This window comes from Cyanistes caeruleus, chromosome Z (genome assembly GCF_971803275.1).
Source record: "Cyanistes caeruleus chromosome Z, bCyaCae1.hap1.1, whole genome shotgun sequence".
Lineage (NCBI taxonomy): Eukaryota > Metazoa > Chordata > Aves > Passeriformes > Paridae > Cyanistes > Cyanistes caeruleus.
In genome coordinates, this window is record NC_141732.1 from 60,059,170 (window position 1) to 60,085,481 (window position 26,312).

A 26,312-nucleotide genomic window follows, 5' to 3' on the forward strand; every position below is an offset into this window, starting at 1 on the left:
AAACAGATCAAGTCATTCTGTTTGTCCATACCAGTTAAACTATAGGGGATGCTACATACTTTTCTGTGTTTGTTTATGTATGTATAACCTCTTTAAGGATTAAAATCATGTAGAGTGTGTTGCTTTGTCTCCTAGGAAACAGGCAAATCTATTTAAAACCAACTATACCTAATCATGGGGAAGACAGTGCCAAAGACACATAGGAAGAAAGTTCCTCTTCAAAAAAATTAAGGCAGATGGAAAAAACAGCCTCAGACGGCCAAGACTTCTTGGAGGTGGATTACCAAATTCAAACCTAAACAGTGAGGACTAACACACTAACCACCTATTAATTCTCTAATGAAAGCACATTACCTCAACAAAAGCCAATGAAGACAGGGATTCATGACTAATGAAAAGCACCACACCCAGTTAGAAATTTCAACTGAAATGACTGTGTTTACAGTATCACTGATGCTGCAACTACAGCTCTTGCAGACACACTAAGCTTAAGCTTATCCAGTAAAAACAGTTTATGCATCAACTGCTGCCTAAAGCTCAACACTTACTAGAAAAACCTGGCCAGGGATCAAACTTTAGGTAGCTGATCTGGGGGCAGCACCATCAATACCCAAGTCAGCAAGGATCCTACTGCCCTTTAACAAACCCTGAATCATACCTAAGCTCCTGTACAACTGGCAGTGCATAAGATCAGACTAGTGTTGATCTGAAATCATTTCCCTAAAACACATACAATGTGTACTGCCCTCAACAACATTTCACAGCACAAATCCATTACCCTTGCTTTGTGGTACTTGCTTAGGTAGGTACAGTTCTGTTTCCTCATTTGTTTTGTAGGAACAAGGTTTCTACAGAAAGTCTATCTTCATGTAAAACAACTGTAGGATCCTTTTTCCAGAAGCTGTACACATGAAGTTTTAATGTCAAAACAACTTTTCTGCAACACAACCTATTAAAGTTCCCAAAAGGAAAGAATAAAAAGAAAGACATTAATTTAATCAGAAGATCATAAGCATTAAAATAGTTGGGTTTCAATAACAGCAGCAAGAAGATTTCAATAACTGCAACTATATATAGGTGAGATACTAGCACATGTATACTTTGAAAAACATTCCCAAATTGCCCTGGAGTAAAGCCCAGGTCCTCAGAGATGTTCAGTTTGCTAATTCCAATTCTGTCTTTGTTTGTCACTGACAGATCTATGACAATATATCTACATTTGTCATCTGCAGTTTCTGCAATTTACTTTTTCCCAATTTAATGTCAAAACAACATACTGCTTATGAGTGTCTTATTGGGAAAGTACACCTGGAATGAAGTGCTTTAGCTGACACTGCTATAAAACCTGTTTCCACCCGCTTGTAAGTTACATGGGCATGTGCAAGTGTGAAGCTATTCCTTTGTTATGCACAAGGTATAATGCCAGTTTCTGGCACAGCTGCTCTCTTGGGCAGCATGCAGGTGAGGTAAGGCAGACTGTAACAGCAGGACTTGTAGCTTCCTCCTTTCAGTGGTTACCAATATACCAAAGTTCAGATATGCTTTTCTTCACCCTCAAATAAGCTTACACCTGAAGTGCCTAATAGTATGGCTTTAGGTTTTACATATTTTTAATGTATTTTTTTCCTTCAATTAGTGTCCAATGGTCCTTCTAACATAATGCTAATATTATCAGAAGCATAAAAATTATTGAATGCTATGGAGAATGTTTTCCCCTAGTGTACCTCATCATCTCTTAACCGAATCTCTCTCCTCCTCCTCTAAAATCTTTATTCTAACTGTAGGACCACTGCTGTCTGAATGTAACCCTCCAAGTTTCAGTTGCCTCAGTTTTCAGCCACTAGTTACTACCTCTGACAAGACCTTAAAAATATGCAGGCTGAGTTTGGGTGGAAGCAAACCAGGGGAGACCACAAAAACAATTGCCAGGAGGGAAGATAATACTCAGCCCAGTGATACTGTTGTAAACAGTAGGAATATTCTCTAATACATGATTTCTTTCCTAGAACCCTAGAATCACTGAAGTTGGAAAGGATCATCGAGGCCACTAAACCAGTCCCTAACTACTACATCAACACGTCTTTTGCTGCTCCACACAACTACCTTAACATATACTCAGTGAGTATGTTTACATCCTCTCAGCAGAACTCAGCAACCCTGAATCCACACTATAACTCCAATACATGGTTTGTGGTTCAGTAAACTCAGGAACTAAAAGAAACTCAAGCAAGACAATGACAGTCACTGCTTTGCAATGGCAAATAAGTGATATGCTCAAGATCATCTCCTTGCTGCTTCAGCTGTAACTTAGAACTACATTTTTTAAATGTAAATACAGCCAATTCAAAGTGCAGTACTCTGCTTGTTGCAGCGCTGTTCCAAGGAAATCAGTGGATTAACATCTTCACCTTTGGAGTGTGTCCTCCCATGGGGTAATGTGTTAACATGAGCAATATTTGAACAAATGGAAAGGGGGAAGAAAGTCCTGATAACAAGTAAAAACTCACTCAGAAGCTTTACATTAAAGCTACAAAGACCCAGTTGAGCTTAAGGATTTCCCTGTGACCTTTGGTAAACAATCAATTCTGCTAGCTAGCCCGGAAAAAAATACATTAGGTACAATTCGCTCTGTCCTTCCCTGCCATGTACTGGGCACAAAACCAAAAACACAGTATGAAAGTCATCTGAGGCGTTTTTGTTATATGGCCCGAATAACAGGTTTACAATGAAAGCACCCACTGAGCCATAGCTACGGCATTATTATGTTCTAGTGAAAGTTTCCTGAGGTAACAATGAAAATCAAATTAGCAGTTTAGTGCAGTAGCTCATCTGCTTCATTCACCTACAGCTCTCTTCCTCAGGACTGCAAAGCTATTAAAAACAATGGAATCATTAATAGTCCAAGTGCAATTAATTATACAGTCCCACCAGCATGGCAGCGTGGCCTCACAACAGACTTGGTAGAGAAGCACCGCCCCTGAAAAATTAAGAATATATTAATATTAAATTGTTGTATAATATTAAATTACTGTATTATTATTAAAAGGATATATTGAGATAAACACAGTTGTTTAAATAAAACTCCGCAAAATGTATCTAATACAGAAGCTTCTCTGTCAGGCAACAGTGAATCTCTCTTGGCTATGGAAGTGCCCATCCTAAAATCAATTACTTTCACACACAGAAATTCTGGAACAGGTTTCTCGTAGCTTCTTTTGTGGATGAGTTATTTTTTGCTTCTCCTGAAAGCCACTTCCAGAGCTGTTTGATCAGAAAGGCAAAAAAAAAGCCATTTTTCTTTTTCTAGTTCAAGACTATGTATGTTATCTGTTAAGAAAAAATTAATCCCTGGTTCCCGCCTGAAATTTAAGTTGTTCAGTAAAGAATCCTGTGGCAAGGGCAATCAGGCTGTTTATACTGCTGTGCATTTATGTTTTAACCCTTGAGGTACTTGTAGCTCACTTCTGAACAGTGCAAGTTCATCATCTTACATTTGTACAGGAGGGCAAGGCATTTATCCCACTGCTCCTTGGCTAGAGCCAGACAGGTCTTTCAGATTGAAAGTTTGATGAGGGCACCCCTTTCTGGTAGGAAAAAAAAAACAAACAAACAACCTTACTTAGCTCAGTAAACCAAAAGCTAAGATAGGTTCCTGGCTTGATTTCAAAGCACAGCTCATTTGCCACCACACCCTATGTTTCTCACCTTTTCAGCTAGCTTGTCCTCAATTTTTTGCTTCCACTTTATCACAAAATAAGAGTTACCAGCATTTTATGACTTTAGGCACCAGTCTCCCACAAGTCATATAGCTTAAAACCCAATACCACTCAACTATTGTAAAGTTTCAAACATAATTTTAAACGCCACAGCTGCAAGAGAAGAACTGAAAAAAAAACTGACAAATAAGAAGGCTGAAGCGACAAATTATTAAATTTGGCAGTAGGACTTTTGTGTTTTAGACTGCAGAGTATTTAAAGCCCACATCACTGTTTTTAAAGGAGCTTAGCAACGGCACAGTACTGCTGATGATACTGTAACATTAAGAGGCTCCCAACATAAGCTAGAACACTGCTGTGCACAACAAAAAAACAACCAAAAACAAAACTAGCAACAAAACAAAAATTTTCTTTCTCCCTTGCTCTTTCCCTGTTAAAGAAGCCGGTATTTCTCTCAAGACAATGCCTGAGCAGTTCAGTTCCCAACCCAGTAGAACAGGCAGACCCTGCATTACTGAAGTTCTTATTAAAAAGGCATATGCTCTGTCATAATGGATGTAAAACTCCAGTCTGGTGTCAGAGCAATTTTACTGAAGGAAGATTCAATAGAAAACTTTGGGGACTCATTTCTCATTACTATTATTTTCAAAATCTTTGTGCCCCTTCTTCCTAAATTTCCCAATTCTGCATTTCAGATTTTTGCTCTAAAGGAAGGGTAAATACTTTTTTTATGCCTTGTACAGAAAAGCATTCCTAGTTACTATTTGCCAGCTCTAGGCAGTAACAAAAACAGTAGTATCAGAAACCAAGTATTTGAGATGTATTATTGCCTCAGTACTACAATCTTTGAGTACAGTTGTGCTTTGGGAATGGGGGACAGAGCATATAATTTGTGACAAAACCAAGAGACAAGCTACCCCATTGCACGAATTGTTGCAGAAGAAGGCTAGCTAGCTGCAAGCTTCCTAGCTCAAAAATTCCTCATTTACATTGTGCTTGGCCATGCTTTTATTTTATGCCTCAAGACTTTGGACTCTCTTATTCCCTTCTACCAGCTCAACTTTACACAAGCTGTTACTGCTACCAAATCAGCCTCATCTTACAGAGCTTCCTCATAGTACAAGAGTAACACACCTTGTTTACGAACATTTAGTTCAAAGCAGCTCACATCTAGCCAACACACTGTCAAAGGCAGCAGACTACACTGGACTCAGGCTGCACTACTTCTACAGAGCTGCAGCTTTCAAAACAGACATTTCTTTACATTGGGCTTCACAGCTGGACATAAGGGATACTAAGGGATACTGAAGATTAGACTCAGGACTATGTCCACCAGTCTGAAAAATCTAAAGGGTGCAAAAGGGCTTCTCAACCATTTTTGCAAACCATTCAGATTTTGAAGATTAATTATCAGTTGTTCATCCATCTCTTTCCAGAAGAATTTAAAGTATATAAATAGTTCTGGCACAAAAAAATCAGATACGCAACTCAATGTATGATTCTGCTTCTTCAGTTCTCACTTAGTCCAAGTGAGAAGAAAGATAGATGTTCTGGTTATAGCCTTATTTATACCTACCAGATTCTTGAAAAGAAGTTCCAGAGAGCTGCAAACATTACTACTATACAGATATTCTCAAATATCAAGCAGCAGCACATGGCTATTCTAGATTCAGCCCTCAACCATGTGTCTCTCCGTGCCCCAGAAGATTTCTTGAGTAATAAGGGTATGTAACAGCACTCACTTTAAAAGGCTTATCCTGCACAGGAAAGGTTTAAAGTAGTAGACAAACATACATTTTTTTAAATACTAAAATCAAACCAATTAAGTCTTTTACATGACTCTCAAGACAGCCCCACTCACTTAAATTCTCAAACATTTCACTTTATAGGTAACTTTTCACAAGTTTACCAAGCCTGACTGACATGACACAGTAACAGTTTTGCAGCTGCTCTCGACTAGATGAGTGTTGCTCATCTCACCACAATAATTTTTACCCTGAGAAGAATACATTTTTGTTGGCATCACTATTCTCTAGCATGAACTAAAGATCACACTCTAGCAATTAGGCTATTCAGCTTTAGCTAGCTTTATCATTCAGGTGTGCTATAACAGGGAAGGATCCATCACTGTTAGAGACAAGAAAGCCTGAAACAATTAGAGGGAAAAATCTATGGTATGTCCCACACAGTCTGTGAATGTCCCAGGTTACTTCTGCAGCAGGAGAAGCAGGAAGGGAAAGAGGTAACAAAAACACTACTTCTAGCTAGGTCACAGTGACATCTTGCCAGAACTATCACCACCTCCGTTACACATAGATACACATGTAAACATTGCCGTCACTTCACACTCTGCTTCTTTTACCCCAAAGTATTTTGATTTCCACCCCTCTCTCAAACTGCACCACAATTTTGTTGGGGTGAAGATCTGGTACACCATCTGTAATGCTGAAGGGACTGTACCTTCCCAGTGGGCATATGCTAAAGGATGAATGTGTGAAAGAGTTTCTAGTGCAATACATCTTTACCACATTCCTCACCTTGCTATGAATAATGACAAAATCTTAGCTTCCTAGTAATTAATGCTCACCATATAGTCCTCATGAAGCTGCAACAGATTGCAACAGGAACAGCAAGAAGGCAGATTCAAGAGAAGAGTTAGCCACAACAGAAAGAGGTTTTGTACTCACTCTGTGCAGAGGTATCTTTTTTAATATACAATACACACCAAATAGCTAGTAGGAGAAAATGTCAACAATCAACTTCAAAGTTCAGTGGACACTTCATGATAAATATTATCTTGTCATGTTGCTCATCTTAATTCTTATAAACTCAAATAGTCACTTCAGTGACAAACATTGAAATTACAGAGCAAGAACTGGAATTATTTGAGAACAAAATACTCTATTTCCCTCCCTCCCCCTATTTTTTGTGAATAACCATTCGTTTAGGTTTTAAGAGGGTTTTTTTAAGCCTCTAGAATAATGAAGATAAATCCCTATGGTAATTCAGAAGACATTGTCAGGTTCAGAAGCTTCTGGATACATTTCAGACAGCTGTGTTACATGGCGAAGTATGATTCTGAAAGAATTCTGATCCTTCCTGGTTTGTTACTCTACTTTGGCAAGCAATGTGTAGTTACTGTGACAAGGTTTATAGAAAGGTGATGGAAAAGACAGACAACTCCAAGACACACAATTTAACCTTCACATCCTTGAGAATACTGGTATCCTGTCTTCATTCTCCTTTTAAGAAACAAGGTTAAACCAAGTAAGCTTTCACCTCCCCTATAAAACACTGACTTAAGATTTGAAAGCCACCATCAAAAAAGAGGATATCCTATGCTGAAAGACTGTAAAACATTTTGAATGATAGAAACTACTGCAGGCAATGACACTTGGCACCATTTGCCTCTATAAATTTCATAAATCATGTTTCCTGCTCACAGTCACATCTTTGCCAAAAGGAAAACCAGTGCAGAGAAGACAAAAAAACAGCAGAAAGGAAAACGAGGAAAATACTGGGATTTCTTGCATTTATGCCTGTTCCCACAATGCCAGTCCAGTATTGACTAACTACTCAAGAGAGCAGAAGCAGACAGATTACAACAGAAAACATATGGCTGCCCAGCCTCAACTCCTCTCTTGATAGTCTGGAAAACACTCATTCCAGCAAAGAGAGCTCTGAAGAGAATATGGAAAAAATTAAAAAACTAAACAACCACAAGGCATTGGAAATGCAGTGATCCATTATCTATGCAGTATTCTCCTTGAGTGCCCTTCACCATGCAATCCCATCCTGCCTGCCGTCAGCAGTTAGCCACTCACCTCAGAAGAGCATAGGCAAATAAACTGCTTAAATTCATTTGTGTTTATGTGCTTGCTATCCACAGCACATACGTTCCAAAAGCAAAGCACCTCTCAGATGTTTGTGTTAAACCCTTATTTAATTCTCACATGTCTAAGATCTCAAAGTAAGACATCAAAAACACTTCAGAAACTGATGACTGTAATCTTGTAAACTATTACTTGTTATTGCTTACATGAAATGAGAGATTGTTTTTGTTCAGGTTTTTTGTGGATTTTGTTATTCTGTTTTTTGGGGGTTTTTTTAAGTGAAGTTTATGCAGCTGTAGGATGAAGTAATGAAAACAGAGAAGGAGAAGAAAAAGAAAAAGTTATGTAGCATCTCTTCCCATCTCTTCCTCTCCTGTTTTCTTCCAGGACTTAGCTCTTTCAGATATGATGCTCAGAAGTTATTATGCTTTCAGTTCCAGAGTCTAATTTCTGAACATTAAAGAAGCTTACCTACTCTAGACAGCAGCATTAAGCTGATGTGGGGAGATGAACCACTTTTTTGTAGTGTAGAAATGTTCGTATCATTCTTCAGGAAAAGACATAAAACTCATAATGGACCACAAACTACAAATTAGCCATCTGGGCTACATAAAAAACAACAGTGCTTGAGAGACCTCTGAAATAATCTCTCTGTTCTAGCAGATCTGGCAAGGTGTAAATCTGAGCATGACATCCTGTTTTTTTGACATCATCCTTCAAGACAGATGTGACCAGCTGGAATGAGTACACAGGACAGCAGTGTAAATGATCAGATGTCTGGAAACAGATTCTACACCGAAGATGAAAGACAGTGGGGCTGTTTAGTCTAAAGAAATCCAGGAGCAGACAAGGTTCAAGTTGTCAACATCACAGAAGAAAAAAACAGTTCTACTGAAATACCACATGAAATGGTAATGTGTATGGGAAAATCTACATGTTTTCTAACTATCCATTTATTTAATTTGGAAATTTTATGTCATGACTTAGAAGAATTTACTGACAACTAAGGTAGAAACAGAGGTAGCAGGACAATCTGTTCCACTGCTGTCTGAAGGATAGTGAACAGCTGTGACAACAGATTCAATTCTGCTACGTTGGCAACGGGAACAAGGACAGGACAAGAGGAGAAATGAAACCTGCAAGCACAGGATCAAACACTGGGGATCCATATAACTAAAATAACTTGGTAACAGAAAATCACAGAAAACATCAAAATTTTCATTATTTGACAGTAACTAAATAGGATGTCAATGTGAAAACAGTATCTTCAAGCACTATTCTCAATGGGATACCTTCAGCAGGTGCCACATAAAGAAAGCCTGAAATCATCTGTATGTACATCTTGGACCTCAGGCTTGCTTTATTCCACTGTCCTTAGGGATTTCCATTTGAATAGATGTTCTCTCAGTTTCAAATTAACCTCCACACTCTAATGCACTGTGGTGTCCTTGCACAAAAAGAAAAATATATTATACAGGTGGATTTGCCAGGTGATTCTGCAGGTAGGCAGAAATTCAGCTGCAAACACTGACTACACCAAAATGGAAAGATGGGAAAAATCAAAGCACAAAAAGAAGCCTAGTCTCAGGTAATAAAAGAATCTAGCAGGGGGGAATAAAGGGAAGAGAATAAGGCTGCATATTCTAAGCAAACTCTCCCACAACACTTCCTTAAGTTTATGCTGCTATGTTCTAGCACTACTAGCTGAAGGTGAGATATCAGATTGTCCTTAAAGAATTTCAAAATTCCATGATCGCAATGTTGCGTTTATTTTTGGGCTTACCTTCTCTATACTGTCAACTCAAAAGATGCCTGTAATTTTATCTCCAAAGCACACACAGAAATAACAAGCCTTTACCAGAAATTCACTAGTCTGCCAGCAGCTCCAAGTTCAGCTAACTGAACAGACAGACTTTGTATATTTCTACAGGGTATTATGCAGGCTTACCAACTAAGCACTAAACCATCTAGACACCACATAATTGTGGTAAGCATAGCCCCAAGCCCACATGTACCATTCCTGCCGAGAAGCAGGGTATCTTAATCACCTAGCAGTGTGCTCCATGCTAACAGCAGCTACGGAGATCCTACTCAGTTCAGTGAAAAAAGCAAGTACACATATAAATATTTTTAAAAAAAAAAAAAATGTGGATATACCCACATTCATTCTACTCCTATCATAAAGGCATTTTTTTTGCAAATACATTCCACTATTTGGGGTCTCATGCAGTTGAAAGAAGCAAGGAACCTGGTCTGAGTTTGAGTATTTAAGGAAAAAAAAATTCATTGTGCTCTTCTACAGTTGTATCAATTTAACAGGATGCAAGGGGAAAAAAGGAAAAACAGAAGCTACATAAAAAGCCATTACTGCAGAGGGAAACATTCCTGACAACCACAGCTCAACTAGTTGAAAATAACTTCAACCAGCTTAACAGATATTCCTCTAAAAATGCAAGGTTTCTCAAAAAACCTTTGCACATCCAGACGCATAAAGGCACAGAATAAAGAAACACCATCTAAGAGCAAAGCAAAAAGTTGACCACAACAAAAGACCGTAAGTAAGGCAGACAAGAGATGATACACCGGAGCAAAGTAAACCAACAGTCAGAAAAATGCACTTGGGTTGGGGTCGTGGCTTGAAAGAGATTTAAGGAGTGTGAATCATGCAACAAGAAATAAATAAAATAATTTTTAAAAATCCATCTCAAGACCCAAAAAGGTTTTTGTTTTACTGTAACCTTGTGGGGTGGTTGTTTTGTCTTAAGAGTGCCGTTAGAAGGTAACGCAGATCAGGGGAGGAAAGGGAACAACGCGCCTATGTGCGTGTCACGCTATGGATCTATCACCCACAGAGCTCCTCCATCATCCACAGCCTGTCATAAGCTCTCACCAGAGGATTACTGTAGTGTGGGGGCTTGCCCATCACTTCCTTTTGGCATTCAGGAGTTTGCTTTGGAGCAACGCTTTCCAAAGGTGACACGCTCGGGGGAGGGGAGGGGGGACCTAAAAAAACCGAAAACACCACGAACAAGCTTTCCTAAAACAAAAAATCCCTCTCTAAACAAAAAAACCCCAACTCTCAGTGATCGGCAGCCAGAGGGCTGTAGCCGGCAGAGCAGAAAGAAGACCGTCTCGGGTTTAGCAGACGCCAAGGGGCTGTGCCCAGGTGGGCACGAAGCCGCTGCCCGCCGCGGGGTCACCTCCGCCCCTCAGAGCCCGGGACGGCGGCGCCGCGCAGGGGCTCCCGGAGCGCAGGGGCGGAGAAGCAGCCGCCGCCGCCCCGGCCCCGCGCACCTCCTCATCCCGCTCCTCCTGCGAGGCGTCGTCCTCTGCCCGCCCGCCGGGGATCGCCAGCTCCGGCGAAGCCGTCGCCCCGCCGGGGGCCGTCGCCGCCCCGCCGCCGCCGGGCTCTCCCTCCTCGGAGAGAGTTTCCGAGCCGGAGGAGGAGCCGGAGCAAGAGGAGCCGACGTGGCCGGCGCCCCGCGCCCGCTCCGACGCCACCGAAACTTTCTCCGCCATGGCCGGGGGCTCAGAGCCCCGCCGCCGGCAGCCAGGCTCCCCCGCCCCGCAGAGCGCAGCGCGGGAGCGGCAGCGGCGCTGCCGGGCCGGGCCGGGCCAGGCACCGCGCTCCGGGCGGCGGGCGGCGCCTGCGGGCGGGCGGGGCGGGCCGGGCCGGGCCGGGCGGAGCCAGCGGCGCGGGGGCGGGCCCGGAACCGCGGAGCGGCGGGAGGGCGGCAGGTAGCGGGGCCGGGGCAGCTCCCCGCCGCGGAAGGAGGCAGGAGGTAGGGGGGAAGAGCGCGGCGTCCCGCGGCTGGCCGTGCCCTGACAACCAGGTCCCGCCGCCCGGGGCGGAGAGGGCAGCGGGGTCCGCCAGAGCCCGATCTGACGGGATCGACTCGGCGTGGGCACGGCAAGCCACGCTCCGCTCCTGGGCGATGTCACGGGTTTAAGAGCGAGCAGCTATTCTACATTATGTAAGGGTTTTCTGCGCCCCTCGCTTCCTCTAAAACGGAGCTACCGGCAGTTTACGGCAGCAATTTTGCCGTCTTCGTAGCATTTTGCAGAAAGCTACAGACGCCTCGTTATGGTTTTGCAGCAAACGAAAGTCCCTTTCAGTGTTTGACTTTGAAACGGTCATCGATATTGGGATTTGTCACCAAGCTTTCAGTCATTGGAACCAAAGCACATGACAAAAAGTTAGGCACGTGAAAGCTTTTGCAGTTCTTCCTGGACAACTCTTCCGTCTTCTAGGACCTAAATGGCTTTTAAACCCTGTTATCCTGTCGTTATTATTATCCTGTCGTTAATATTTTAAAATACTGTTTAAGTATTATTTTGAAAAAAAAATTCCTTTCTTTCTTTCTTTCCCCAGATCATAAGTCTTCATCTAATGTGCTAATACTTAATACAAATATATACTAGTATATACCAGGACCTTATTTGATTATGTCTGGACCCCAGATTAATCCAATTGTGAAATCAAAACAGACTAAGAGCTTTTGTAATTAAGAAAGTCCCACAGCATCACTACAAAATAGTTATCTTCTCCATTTCACAGAAAGAGAAATGTGAGCACAGACCAGTTATTGATGTGCTCTAATTAACATAGTACATAGTTGATGAAAATGGGAAGCAGAATGCTTCCACTTTTTCAGATTTCTAATTTGATCAATTTATCCAGTATGCCCAGAGAGTAAATGAATTTTTAAAAATCTACTACTCTTACTACTATTACTATTACTATTACTATATAGGTCAGACTGTTATCAGATTGTTACTGGATGGAAAAACAGTGATACAAAATTCTCCAAATCTCAGTCCTTCCCTGTGCACAGCAAGGTTTTGGTGCTGGATATTAGGCTGTAACAATGCTGATTAGTCTTTGAGATTTTTTTATCAGTAGTTAGATCAGACCTTTAAATGTTAATTTGTTGTGGAATACTAGGGACAGAATTTGACCCAAAAATTTGCCTATGCCAACATTTATGATAAGGAAATACGAGATATATGCACATGAGCAAAAATTGGTTTTGACTAAATGAATTACACACATGTACTACTCCAAATCTAACCCTAATAATTTTAAGTAGCCAGTTAAAAGAGTTCCTCCTTGGTACTCCTTGTTCTGCACATAAGTTGTTCTATCTCCAAAACCTGGACTTACTCATATTTCTTGAGTCCTTGATTTTAGAACTAAACCTTCTTCTGTCAGAATCTTGTCTCTGGTTTAGTGTCATTCTCATAGCAGAACAACTTGCTTAATTTCCTACCTATTCTTCACAATGCATAAGAAAATTGCCAGGCGGTGAAAAGCAACGCTGCAGGTCTCTGTCACTTCTTTCTCTTGCTGCCAGAGATGAGACTGGAAAAAATAGAGCTTAGCCAAAGCACTTCTACACTTCAGTTATTATCAGCTGCCAGAACAGCCCCTGTAATCTGGGGGCAGCAAGGAATACATTAGAATAGTCACTGAGCTGTTCTAATTTATGCCATAAATTGAAATCTAAGAAGACACTCAAAATTTATTTTATCACCCCAGAGTTAGACAAGTGACAGTATTGTTCTGCTCTGGCCTCTAGACAATGTCAGATCACATGTTCTGCTAACATATCTTACATGAACAGAAAAGGGATGCTATGTTGCCTATAGTAGCTAAAAGGGAGCTAAAGCTAAAGGCAGCAAAGATAGAAGCTTACATCATTTTCCATCCTGGGAAAAGCACTGTTGCTTACACTTCCGCATCACAAATCAGTGAGGTATTTGTAGCAAAACACTGAATATCTGGTTTGAGAATGACTTGAGAAGCTAATTTTGAAAACATTTGTTGAGAAGTCCATATTTAATAAGCTTTGAGCACTTTCTGTCATGCATTGGACTCATTTGGTGGAGAGTATGGAGATAAGGGTGTGATGTGATTGGTCTGATGAGCGGTCTGATGTGAGCTATTACAGGTGGCTGGCTCAGTTTTGGATACATTTACTCATTTACACACTTTTTTCTGCCAGTACATTTTCAGGCAGCCATTCCCTGGTTTGCTCAATATTTTCTTTCTGTCCTCCCCCCAGTACACACTGCAGTCACCCGCTGTGTGCAGTTACAGCTGTTCAGGATGTGCGCTATTCACTTTCTCATGTCAGTTAGCTGAAAACATACAGGAAAAGAAATAAAGTGTTATCTCAAAACTCCCTGTTTATAATATAATATATTATATTAAACCATTTGTTAATGCTTGGGAAATCCTGACACTCGGTGTGGTGTTGAAGGAGTGAAAAAATGACTAACAGATTTATTATCAAGTTTGGCACAAGATGTCAAGGTATAGGGGAAACACTGGAGAAAGGCATGAAGAGGTATAGAAAACAGATTGTCAGCAAATAATGTAAATTAGCTGTAAATGAGACAGGATGAAAAGACAAATAAGAAGATGATGATTGGCTTTGTAACTGGCCCTTCAAGCTAAAGATCAGTATCTCAATCAAGAAATTATAGCAGGGAATCAAAGGAGCAGGTACACTGTAAAAATGACAGACAAAAAAAGTAAACTTCACAGCAGTGTATTGAATAAACCAGAGAAGTCAGAGAGAAAGACTGTGAAGCTCATTAAAAAATGTTTAAAGGTGGGACAAATGTTTCAGTAGGTCAAGCACCTGTCTCATATTATAGCTTCAATGAATAAAATACAAAAAGTAGGTCTTTATAGTAGCTACTGTATCAGTTCCATGACATCAGTTGTATTCAAATCATTGGCTTTTTGAACTAGGCAATGTTGCATCAAATTCTTTTTTATAGTGCTTAGAATATTCTTCTTCCTCTTTGATTCTGAATATTTAGGCAAAAGTCTACCTCTGGTAAGAAACAGTTTTTAAAATACACAGACAGTGGGGTTAGCACCTGAGAAAATCCCTAGACAAAACTGACTGATCTGGCAAATGTGAGGCTCTCCAAATAAGACAATTAAACTATCAGTAACAACAGCACTGTGCTTCCCTTTCTGCATAGTAAATGTGCATTAAACCTGACCTGGAAGAACCACTTCTTTGGATGAATAAGTCTGCATGCTTACTCAGTTCTTGCCCTCCCCGTTGAGACTGCCAACAGTATTGCCAATTAGTGCCAATCCTGAATGCAGATTGTAATATGAATAGGCCTTTCAATATTTAATTCTAGACTTTTGTATTGGTGGTATATAAATGTTTCATTAGTGCCTTCCTTCCTTTCTGCCATTTTTTCTCAGATAAAGAAGCAAAGCTGCCTACCTGGAGGAGTAGCAGAAAATGGGCAAACAGGAACTTGAACTTTTAAGCGCTCCTCCTAGCTCTAGCAGTAAATTCTCTGATCAGAGTTCTTTTTCTTGGGAATCCTAATTTATTGAGAATGCACGTTACAGGGTAATAAAGATGATACACAGTTTTTATGTGATGCATTTTATTGCTACATATTCACTCTCAAGCAATATCCAAGATCACGAATTCAAAAGTTTTCATTTTTAGGGTTCTAACCATTGGCAGGAATACTCACCAATGCAAACAGCAGTGATAGGCTGGAAGAGAATAAAAACACCCATAAGGACAACTCTCATCTCTGGACTGGAGCCAGTACCACCAAACATACAGCATAGTTTGGAGATCCCTTCTTTTTGTCTCTGAAAAACTCATTAGAGCTTAGGATACTTCAGAGTAAGCAGAATCTACCGTGTACCTCTCTAAGAGAATCAATTCTGAGACACTCTCTCTTACCATTAAAAAGCCTTTTTGACAATGAATGTGAGGCACGATTTACTTGCCCTAGAACTTGCGTAGCATGAAACAAGGGCATTTGAACATGCTGATTAGATTCAGATCATCTCAAAAGGCATTAAAAAGCTAGTCATGTTACACTGTAAATCCTAGCAACAATAAGCATATGCATGAACAGAAATACTGCATTCAAATCTGTGGAACATGTAATAAAACTGAAAAAAAAAAATTTCACCTTTTAATTGCATATGCTACTAGATATAAAATATTTTTGACAGGGAAGTAAACACAACTAGTGTAGGCCTCCACCTGCTGCAAGTGCCTTTATCAAGACCAAGTAGTGTCACCATCTTGACAGCTAGAGATGATGTGGTCTGGACTAAAGAGTGTAATTGCTAAAGACACTCTTCCCAGACTACTGGCACTTGAGGACCTGTGTGAGCACTGCATGAATCACCATCATGAGACCTGCGGAAAATCACACTTAGATGAAACCACTAGCAAATGTTTACACTCTGACATTCACATTTCTGATCACTTCAGTGTAAAAGAAAAAAAGAAATGTTGCTCAGCACCGTATATGTCACAGAGAATTTGAAGGCTGTACAGAAACACGGGGAAACATAATGCAGTGATCCCCTTGTCAGGTCTCCCTCAAGGCATTGCTTTGGGGTTACAGCACTATGACTAAACATCAGAAACTCACCCTCCGTTTCAGACAGATTCAAGGAGGTTGTGAGTCTGTGTGCTGGAGGGACAAACAGAAGTTAAACTGTTTTAATCTGACTTCAGATACATGAGTGTACTGACAGCATGTTGTGTGGAGTTTCTGTGCATCTGCGGGGAGAGGTGCTCAGTTTTTAGATGGATAACCCTTGAGCAAGGAGCCTCCCATAATTTCTCCCTCACCTTCACAACATCTGTATATCAGGAATATATAGTGACATACCAGAAGCAGGGAACAGCAGTAAGAACATGGTACAACCCTGTTAACAGCTGGCATACACCAGGTAGGTTACTCATTCTAAGACCTCTTCCCCCAAATTCTGCTTTATTCAAGGTCAATGCTATGACTTTCATAAAATTGTGGGGAAACTGTAGCTTCTTATATTTTAACAAATTCTTATATTTTAACTCTTGCTTCAGAATGCAGTAACTAGAGAAGTAGAAAGATGCTGATTTCCCACTTTATTGCAGCAGCATCCTAATGTCCAGTTGTCATTGTTGGACACGAAACGATTCACACAGATACAGCTCAATGTGTGATAGGAAAAGGAGTGCAATTAATTCTGTGGTTTCAGTGTTTATAGATTCTCAACAATGACCAGGGATAGGACAGTTAGGTTACCACCTTCCCAACTGCACTGCTCGTGAGAAACATCCATCAAAAGACATTTCTCTAATGGAATATATAAACATCTATGTTTATAGTTACTTTCCTGGGAAAGCGGCTAGAGACTATGAAAAGAAGATCAGAAGGTCTAATTCTCAGGGCGACATCCAGTCATGAGTGTTGTGAAGACCAGTTATTATCAAGATCAGATGGGCAGGAAGAGACAGTCTAGATACAGGATGGGAATTGAAGATAACCAAAACTCCAGCTGTAGATACAGCAGGGAGAAGGGAGGAGCTCTGAAACTTGCACTGTGGTTATGTTGCCAGCCTCATAGTCTGAGAGACAAAGACATGTGTGGACTGCTAAATATAATCTAAACCATGTCTGCATCCTGTGGTGTAGTCTGATCATTGTTTTCAGCACTGCCAAGCCATGTTTTAATCTTTAGCTCAACAGGTGTAAACCTAATTCACATCTGCATCTTTAGAAATTATGCATTTTCCAAACTCCATGGGGTGTTTGACTTCTCTGGATAAGTTTAGATGCCCTCAAGTCTACACAGCATCCCTTCAAAAAATGTTAAGGCTGTGGTTGACAGTGTTATTATGGACTGTAAAGTTTGTGGAAAGAAATCCTTCTCAGCAAGTGTTAACAAGATCCTCTTTGAAAAACATGAAAATGGAAAGTGAATCTGAGATCCAGTGATTGTCCTGAATTGCCAAACTCTCCAAAGCTCCATGGCAACAACTGAGGTAAAAGCAGGTTTGAGGCAGCCCACGAGGTTTCTGTAAGCTCTGCCTGCCCTCATCCCAGGCCTCACAGTTCCTAAATAGAGCAAGCACAGTGTTTGAGGAAAAGCTGTGATTTTCTCTGAGAAATCAGCTATTGTGTGGGATCACTAAAAATGGTGCCACAGTACTTAAATGGTATTGTTTGTTCAGACATTCTTATTCATAGAATGAGCAAAAATGAAGTCCTCATTGTACATGTAAATAGGATTAATATTCAGAGTTCTACTCTTTTCTGATCTCTTTCTCATTAAAGTAAAATTGTCTCTTGAACTCAAAATGTCATGACCCTTGAACTAGGTAGACATCACATGCTTAACAAGATGGATACAAATTTTAGCATAAATACCTTGTGTAAAGTAAAATATTCAAAAGCCAATATTTACTTTCTCTGTCTACCAGAATTAGCAAAAAAAATGGGCTGTGGGGTTTCTTTTCGAAATATTGCTTTACATTTTTTTTTTTTTAACTTCCAAGATTTTAATAGCAAAGATTACCTCTTTTGCAGCCTACCCCTATTTTTGAAGTAAAATATGACAAAGGGATTTATCCTTTATTGTCTTATTCTTAATTTTTCATTGACTGTATCTGTGTCCCACCATGTATCAAAACTGAGTTCTGTGTTTCTATGTGGAGTCTGAAGAGGGAGGAATTTTATTGTTTGAACAATCACACTCACTGTGACGTAAGATTTACATGAGTGGAAGGCCTGCTAGAGGTGACTGAATTTTCTGGGTTTTGTCTCTACTAGAAGCTTGTTCCTGTTGAGAGAGATGCATAGCCTTCAGATCTTACATACATTTTCCTAGGCTTTATATATGGCATAAGATAAGGTACGGTAAAAACTCACTAGATTCTCCATCAAAATTTGACCTTTATTTCATCTGTAGCTTGATAGACTGATTATATCAACAGTACCATACCATGTCCATTGGTATACTTTGCTAAAATATTACCTCAACCATAGGTTTTTCAATTTTTATTCTATGTTGGTTTTGTTTGACTGGAAATTTCATGCAGGCAGCTAGGTCTAAAAATAAATATTTTACAGTTGTGTTTTGGGAGCTGAAGTTGACAAATCCATATTCTTAGGTTCATTTACTATCACAATTTAAGTGCTGTTTATGCCAGTAACTGCCAGTTTAAAATAAAAACTGCACTGACAGGGATGTAGGAAACATTCCACTTATCCAAAACTTGCATTTTAAAATTCAAACATTTCTTATGTTCCAGATTAGAAGTAGTGGTCAACACTTAAAAAAGTAAATGCCTGAAGTCAAATTCCTAAATATGTACAAAGGGTCCTTAAAAGCCACTTAAAAATCTAAAACAAGGTTAATTTTATGTAGGAAGCTAATTTGAAGGATCTAGCTGTGAAAATAATAGACATTGCTGCTCAGCTGGCCTTGGCTTCCTCTACAAGGGGATTCCTCTAGATTCTGCAAACCCACACAGACGGCCATATGTATTATGAAAAGTTTTCTGTCAGGCAAAAATGAGTAAACCCTTCAAAATGTGGAAGATAATTATGATGATGATGATAATAATAATAATAACAGTAACAACAATAATAATCATAATAATAAGTTTTGAAAATTATAAGGTTTGTTAAAGTAAGCCAAGATTTTTATATATTAATGCAATTTCCACTGTTGATTTAATAATTCAGCAGTCTTGGTGTCAACAACACAGCTCAAATTTGCACCTTCTCAATGTAATTCTCTGTGTTCAAAGCAATTCTCTCAAAATATTTGGGTTTGTGCTTAAAATAATCTTTGCATATGTGACATTTAATGTTTCTGTATATGGTAATAATGTAATAAACTTGAAGTGCTTAAGCAAACTTCTCTTCATTTACCAAGTCTAGAAAGATTATGCTTCTCCAGTGACACTTTTCTCCTTTGCAGCTAGTTAAGTGTAATAGCAGAAAGACTGGTTCACAGACTTCAGAGACATGATAGAAGTATTCAGACCAAAAAATATAGTCATATACATTAACAGAAAAGCTTCCTGTCCAAATCACTGTCCCAGCCTAAGCTTTGCCAACACAAACATTTAAGAAATGTATCAAAAATAAGGGTATGTATTGTGATCTGCTTTTAGTAATGGTGTTGCCCAATACTGTCATTATCACAGTTACATATATATAGAAGCCTGGACTGCTTATAACTTTGCAAAATTGCACTCATTCAAACTGAAGTTTTCTATAACGAGAAAACTGAGGTTGTGATCAATCATGTGTGGGTTTTTTGTTGTCATTGTTAGGCTATTTTATTTTGGGAGTGGGTAGATTTGCATTTATTGATTTTTTTAACCAAAACAATTTGGCCATTTCAAAAAATACATCAAAGAAAATGTGCCATCTAATCACACTTAAAATTCTCACAGCAACTCAATACAAAGCTCCTGTGTTTTTATTCTTCAGAATAACAGACAACATTTGGTGGGAAGAACACGTTCCTGTCAGGAATGTGATTATCATCCTTATGAGAATGCAGCCTAATTTCATCACAGATCTATCTTAGTTCATGGAGTAAAAACATTTTTGTGTATAACAAAAAAACCAATTTACAGTTTGTCTGAAAGGAGCCTGATATTCAGCCATGTATAAAAGAATCACAAAGCCTGAGACAGGCTTTCAAAGACACTGGTGAAAATTTTTAAATGCTGAAAATTGTTGTGGGTTGTCTTTCCTGTGGTTTTTATTGTCTTTGCTACTGAAAACATGTAGCACAGGGCATGAATATTCAAACTGGAGGGAATTCAAAGAAGTGGGATTACAGAAAGATTGGCAATTATGAGCACCAGAGACTGGAAAAAGAGCTGAGGATGATTTGGAGCAAGAATGTGGAAATATAACAAGTGCAATGAATATATGCAGATGAGTATGGACAGAGAAGAGTAGAATCTCAGCAGGGAAAAAGCCAAAAATGCTGCAGGCAATAGGAAACAGGGATGTTGTAGGCCAAAACCTGCATAGGTACCTGCAGGTGACTGCAAAATCTCAAGTATCTCAAGTCCCTGTTCATGCTTCTATCAAACAACCAGAGTGAACCTTACAAGTGGGCTGAGATCCGACAGCTGTGTGGGTCAAATCTTTTATGTAAGGAGTGGTGGTGCATCTCTTCCCTGGAGCTGAGTCCCTTACATTAGGAGGTTCTTGTTTATGGTATGTTGGCCCCGTCTGGCTGCCAGCCTTACTACCAGCCCCTGGCCACTCCCTCCCTACAGCGTGGGAGAAAATTGCAGGAACATGAGTGAGGAAGCTCGTGGGTGTAGACACAGGCAGCAAGATGGTTTGCCAATTGCTGTCATGGGCAAAATAGACCCAACTTTGGGTAATTTAACAATTTATTGCCAATTAATGTGTGGGAATTCCAAGCACAGAAAATTCTCAAAATCTTGTGCATTCAGGCCCAGACACAGAAATGAACGCAGGGTTTGACATGACCTTGGAAAAGGCTCGGGGACTTAGAAGCCATAAGCAAGAATGTGAGTTAGTAGTTTAGACAGCAAAAAATGTTCATTAAGCTAGGTAGTGAAAAGGTTTAAGGTTTTAAAGTTAAGATATAGAAGTAGTTCCAAAAGTAATAAGAAATTTTAAAGTGTAGGAAATAGTTTTGTGTTATTATATGATCGGTAAAGAAAGTCTGCACTGTGGCAAAAATGTATAAGACAAAATAGTTAACTCTAGGTCTGAAATTAGAAACATTATTTGTGGTACTAGTTTATAAGCTAATTAACCTTTAAGAGACCTTGTAACCTGTGGTCTTGTGACCGCAATCATCTGGTGAATGTGGTGAAGATGTTCTCACTCCTTTATGAGACTAAAAGAAGAGTAATAAATCATGCTTTAAGACATCTTCCAGTCATCCTGTCTCTCTTAAAATCCCAATAAAATGTTTTAAATTCCTTACTCAGGAACAGGGAAGCAGAGAGAGAAGAAGCAAGCACTAGAACACCTTTCTCTCTCCACTGGTCTTGGCATCTGTCTGCCCTTTCTCACTCTTTGACTCCCTCTGCACCCTTTAACTCACACAGTGCACTGTCCTTTTGTCCATACCTGCTCCTTGAGGTGCTGCAGTGTGGCTGACTTGGACAGCAGCATCTTGGCATCCATCCCTTGAGGAGCCAGCGGCAAAGTGTGAGCTGTCTGGAACATGCAGGCTGTAAACCGCTGCTACTGCCACGTGGGGCAATGTGTGTGGCAGCCCACACTCTCCAGACTGATAACTACATGAATCCAAAAAAAAGGCAGGCTGGGGTCTAAAGAGTTTGGTGCGGGCCATTGGGGAGGGAGAGAGCAGGGCCTGAGGACGGTAGGCTGGATCCAGCAGGGTAGAGCAATGTAGCTGCACAGGAAAACATCCCAAACTTCAGCAGTACCCAAGCTGAGGTCATGCTGGCAGCCTCAGTGTGCCCCTGGTTTGAGGCAATGCTTGAGGAAGCAGTGAATATCCTGCCCTGACTGGCCTGAGGAGAAAAGAGGGGATGGTGCAGATGCCTCTTCAAATAGTGGAAGAAGCTGGAAGAGGTGATGTGAAACACTGTGCTGGAGGGCAGGGAACAGTGGGGGCTGATCCAGGCCACAGCTGTGGTGGTACAGGAGGAACAGGACAGCATCCTCCTGCAGCAGCCAGAATACAAAAGCATTCTGCTTTGTGTTCCTTGCTGCTTTGTGCTGCTTAAGAAAAACCTGTACTTTGCTTTATCACTCTGCTGTGCTACACAAAGGTATCATAGAATCATTGAATCATAGAAAGTGTGGATTGGAAGGAACTTAAACAATCATCTAGTCCCAAACACCTCTGCCATAGGCAAGGACACCTCCTGTGAGACCAGGTTGCTCAAAGCTCCATCCAATCTGGCCTTGAACGCTGCCAGTGATAGGATATTCACAAGGTCATTGGGCAAATTGTTCTACTATGTTACCACCCTCACAGTAAAAGATTTTTTTATAATATCTAGCTTAAGTTTCCCCTCTTTCAGTTTGTATTCCTGTATTTCAAAACCATTCAAATACAACTTTATAAAGATGTTTGGAAACAAAATCATTTGTAAATCAAAAGCCTGGAGAAATGTTAAGATACTCTTTCTTTTTCTTTGTATTTCTTTCTCAGAGACAAAACTAAATTTGAATCAAAACTGTTAAAAAGAAATTAAATCATAAAAACACACTGGAAACTTTTAAATAGTTCTTCACCCTTTGGAAAATTGGCCTGTTTTGTCTTCAGCCAAGCTCACCCACTCAGTGTGTCTCTAGCAGGTGAAACTTCTGTCTACCCTGAATAGAGGTAAAACCTACTGCAGACATAGAACTGTTGCCATAAGAAATTACTTCATATACAAAAGACTCTTGTATTACAGTAAAAAGTCACAGAAACGAGCAGGCAAAATTTAATAATTCTGTGTTCATCATAAGGATTAAGGTTATGAGTTATGTCAGCCCTGAAGTTACACATGAAGCAAGGGAATTAAAGAAATATTACCTCAAAGAGGTAATATTTCACTGGACATCTAACTTATAACACAAGACTGGTTTTTACTGCAATAAGGCATCTGATTGTGTACAATTACCCAGGAAGCCATGATTCTGGCCCATTCAAAACAAATTAGCTGATTAAATTATTTTAAAGTTCTTTCAATATTGTAGGTATACAATACAAAGAAACCTGAAGTAAACTCATGAGGTGCTAAGGTAACTAAACTGTCTTAGCCATCCCTTAAATTTAAAAGAAAATAAACAATTATTTCAAATAATGCAATCAACAATTGAGAAAAAAGAGGTTCAGTGACACCCTAAATAGCAGTTTTAAAGGCTCTTTCAACAGCCACATTTTGTTCATTCAAAAAGAATGTTTTCAAGTTTTCAAAACCATTTATAGCCATTTTGATGTGTTATATTTTTTACTGTCATTGAAATGCATTTACTGTGATAATTAGAACTGATGGCAAATACAAGGGAATTTTATAAGGATATTCAATCACTCTAACACAGCTCTAGGTCCTGATGGATTTAGTAATGACTTTTAAAATGAAATTCCAGACAAATCAAATTATTAAATACTTCATCCAGAAAAAAAAAAGAAAAAAAGAAAAAATTGTCAGTGAGATAAAAGCTAAAGAAGTCTTAGAAAGGATAATATGTACATATTTTTCCACCCTAGATCATGTTAATTTGTTGAATGAAAAATTTATCCAAAGCACATAAGCTATTTTTCAGTTCATCTGTTATGGTAGGATTTAGGGAGTTAACGATAATAAGGTCTCTTATCCCTGCAGCATTTTATTCTGACTCCAGGAGGGTCAAAGTCATAATTCCTTTCCATGGGGAAATTATCCTGCTATTAACCCAACGTTATATTTTACATAGCAGAGTTAATGCAGACTCACTATAGTTGTGTATAACTAAAGCATAATTCATTAAATGAGTACAAATTTTATGTAAGACAAGCAATGTAACGTCATCCTTGAACTTTTCTACCATGTAGAAAGCAGAGGTCGGAAAGTTTATTGGAGACCAGAGGGCCAGTAGAAGTGGAGAGTGTTCCCCCTTTGCTGACTGTGTGATTTCATCAGGATCTCAGGCTGGCCAGCTGTGACTGTGCACCTCTGTCCCCTCTATGAAGTCTCTGTGCAAGCATAAGGAAGTGAGTTACACATGTAGGTGTGCCTGCTGTGACAGACTTCGTGATTCACGTAACATCAGCTACTGAAGGCTCATAGAAATATTTGTGCATATCTAGAAAAAAAAGAAAAAAAGAAAACCACTCTTGATGCATAATCAGCCTTTTCATCTATAAAATAATTGCTTTGAGTGTTAATTAATTTCTAAGATGTTAAGATGTTACATGTTAAATAATGCTGAGAGTGTTTTGCAAATGAATTAATTTCTTACTGCAACAGTTCTGTTGAACAAAGATCTTTTCGTTTACAAATGTTCTTTTCACAGTCACAGTATTTATCCAGATCCGTAGTTGCATAGAGGTACTAAAATATGCACAATTGCTACTTGTCTAACTTAAAATAATTGTTTCATTTTGATTTGCCAAACTGTTTTGGCTATGTGAATGAGCCAGTGTGTTATTTAAAACACGTAAATAAAATCAAGAGATCTAAGCATGTAGTTTGTCCTTTCTTTCTCTTCTATAGAGAACATGTACATTTGAATGGCAGCATACATTTTGGGATAACGTTCAGTTCTAAATACTGTAAAATTTATATATTAGACCAGAGATTTTTAAGTATGTAATGTCATATCATATTAATATATAATATGATTTGAAAACACAAATCTCGAACAAGTTATTATTACTTAGTCTTCCACAAAAGTGTCTTAGTTAAAGACAATTATGTGGGGTGAGAACTCCAAAATTACTTAAGTTTAATCACTCTCCTTTCAGCAATAAGGAGAGACAAATACAAGAAGCTATAAATGAAAAGGTAACAGTTTGCTAAAAAGAAAAACAGCAACAACCAAAAAAACATCAATAACCGCTAGATACAAAGGTACCGAGCCTTGGGGACTCCTCGGGAACAAAGAAAACAACATGGTGGAAAAGCCCCTCCCTCCAAGATGGTGGCCAGTGTAGCAGCCTGCATGAGCCAGAAGAAAAAGACAGGACGGTGGCAAAGTCCCCTTCTTCAGACCATGTGCCAGAGAGAAAGAACAAAGTAAAAAAGAAGACAGCAACCAAACCTCCATGACTCCACGACTCCCTCACTTCAACAATGGGGGATAGGGACAAAAAAACCCTGGAAAAGCTATTTTTGTCCATAAGGCTTCGATGCTGCCAAAAACATTGGAAGAAGCTTCCCAGCAAGTTGCAGGTCCGATCCATCCTCAGCACAACCTTCTCCCTGGAACAAAAAAAAAGGAGCATATGAAGCAGTTCTGGTGGCACACGGGGGTGCTGGCATGTCTGGGAAGCTCCAGGCCTGCAATGTCAGCCTCCCTGCTTCCTTCTGGCTTGAATGAACACAGTTAATGTCAGTGCAGTTCCGAGTCACTGCTGCATTGCAGGGCAGAAGAAATGCTCCTGGTGAGCACCAAGAAAAAGCAGGCCCAGCCTGGCAGTTCCAAGTGGCAAAAAAGGTCTGGAACAGTTTCAGACTGCAAAATGCAGCTTCTCAGGTTGTAACTCAGAGACCAGCCAGAGGCAACCCCCTCAGCAGCCCAGAGAGAAGGAAACAGAGCTTGCATGAGTCCTTTTCTCATTTTTAAAGGGACCTCACCAGCTCCCTTCTGTGAATCTGGTGTAAAAAACTTAAGTGCTGTTTCCCAGGTTGTTGAGTCTTAAAATTACATTAAAAACAATCTGCACAGATTAACATAGAGGAAATACAGAATACTGTTTTGGGGTAACCTGAGACAAAACCCCAAATTGACTAAGGAGATTTTTAAAAAGAAACAATTGAAAATGAAAAGTTAAAGTGTCCCTGAGCTTCAGGATACTAAGCTTTCAGATCCAAAAGGAGATAGTCAACAGGATCCCTGTGAGATTGCCTCCAGGGGTAAGGGAGTGGAACACAGCTGGTAGGTCTTTAAGGAAATCTTGCATAGAGTGTAAGAGTAGCAATTTCCAAAGCAAGAAATTGGTCAAGGAAGAAAAGAGACTGTCATGGCTGAGTAGGAAATTGCTGGTCAAACTGGGGGAAAAGAAGCAAATGCATGGTGGAAACTAGGATGGATAACCTGGCCAGGGTATAGAGAAGTTTGGTTATGTAGGGTTAGGGCAAGGAAGGCTGAGGCAAGACCAGAACTGCACTTGGCAAGAAGCACAAAGGATGGAAGGGCTTCTTCAGGTACATTAACCAGAAAAGGAAAGCCAAAGAAGATGTCTGATAAACAAAACTGTTAAATTGGTAAAAATGGAGGAGAGGGCTGAGGTACTTATTAATAT

General features: G+C 39.8%; 1 protein-coding gene and 1 long non-coding RNA gene across 5 annotated transcripts in view; both read right to left on the reverse strand.

Moving 5' to 3' along the window:
- Nucleotides 1-11,174, reverse strand: part of MAST4 (microtubule associated serine/threonine kinase family member 4) — a 286,733-nt gene extending 275,559 nt beyond the window's left edge. For 2 of the 4 annotated variants that reach the window (XM_086869392.1, XM_086869390.1), the window contains exon 1: nucleotides 10,844-11,174. In XM_086869392.1, coding sequence (XP_086725518.1) covers nucleotides 10,844-11,068 — 225 coding nt within the window. In that variant the 5' untranslated portion in view covers nucleotides 11,069-11,174. The remainder of the gene's footprint in view (nucleotides 1-10,843) is intronic. The other 2 variants (XM_086869389.1, XM_086869388.1) reach the window with 1 other exon arrangement.
- An 11,238-nt stretch (nucleotides 11,175-22,412) lies between these two features.
- The window catches only part of LOC147648497 (uncharacterized), a 49,815-nt gene continuing 45,915 nt past the window's right edge, over nucleotides 22,413-26,312 (reverse strand). The window contains exon 2 of the long non-coding RNA XR_015281098.1: nucleotides 22,413-25,269. This is a non-coding gene — a long non-coding RNA (uncharacterized LOC147648497). The remainder of the gene's footprint in view (nucleotides 25,270-26,312) is intronic.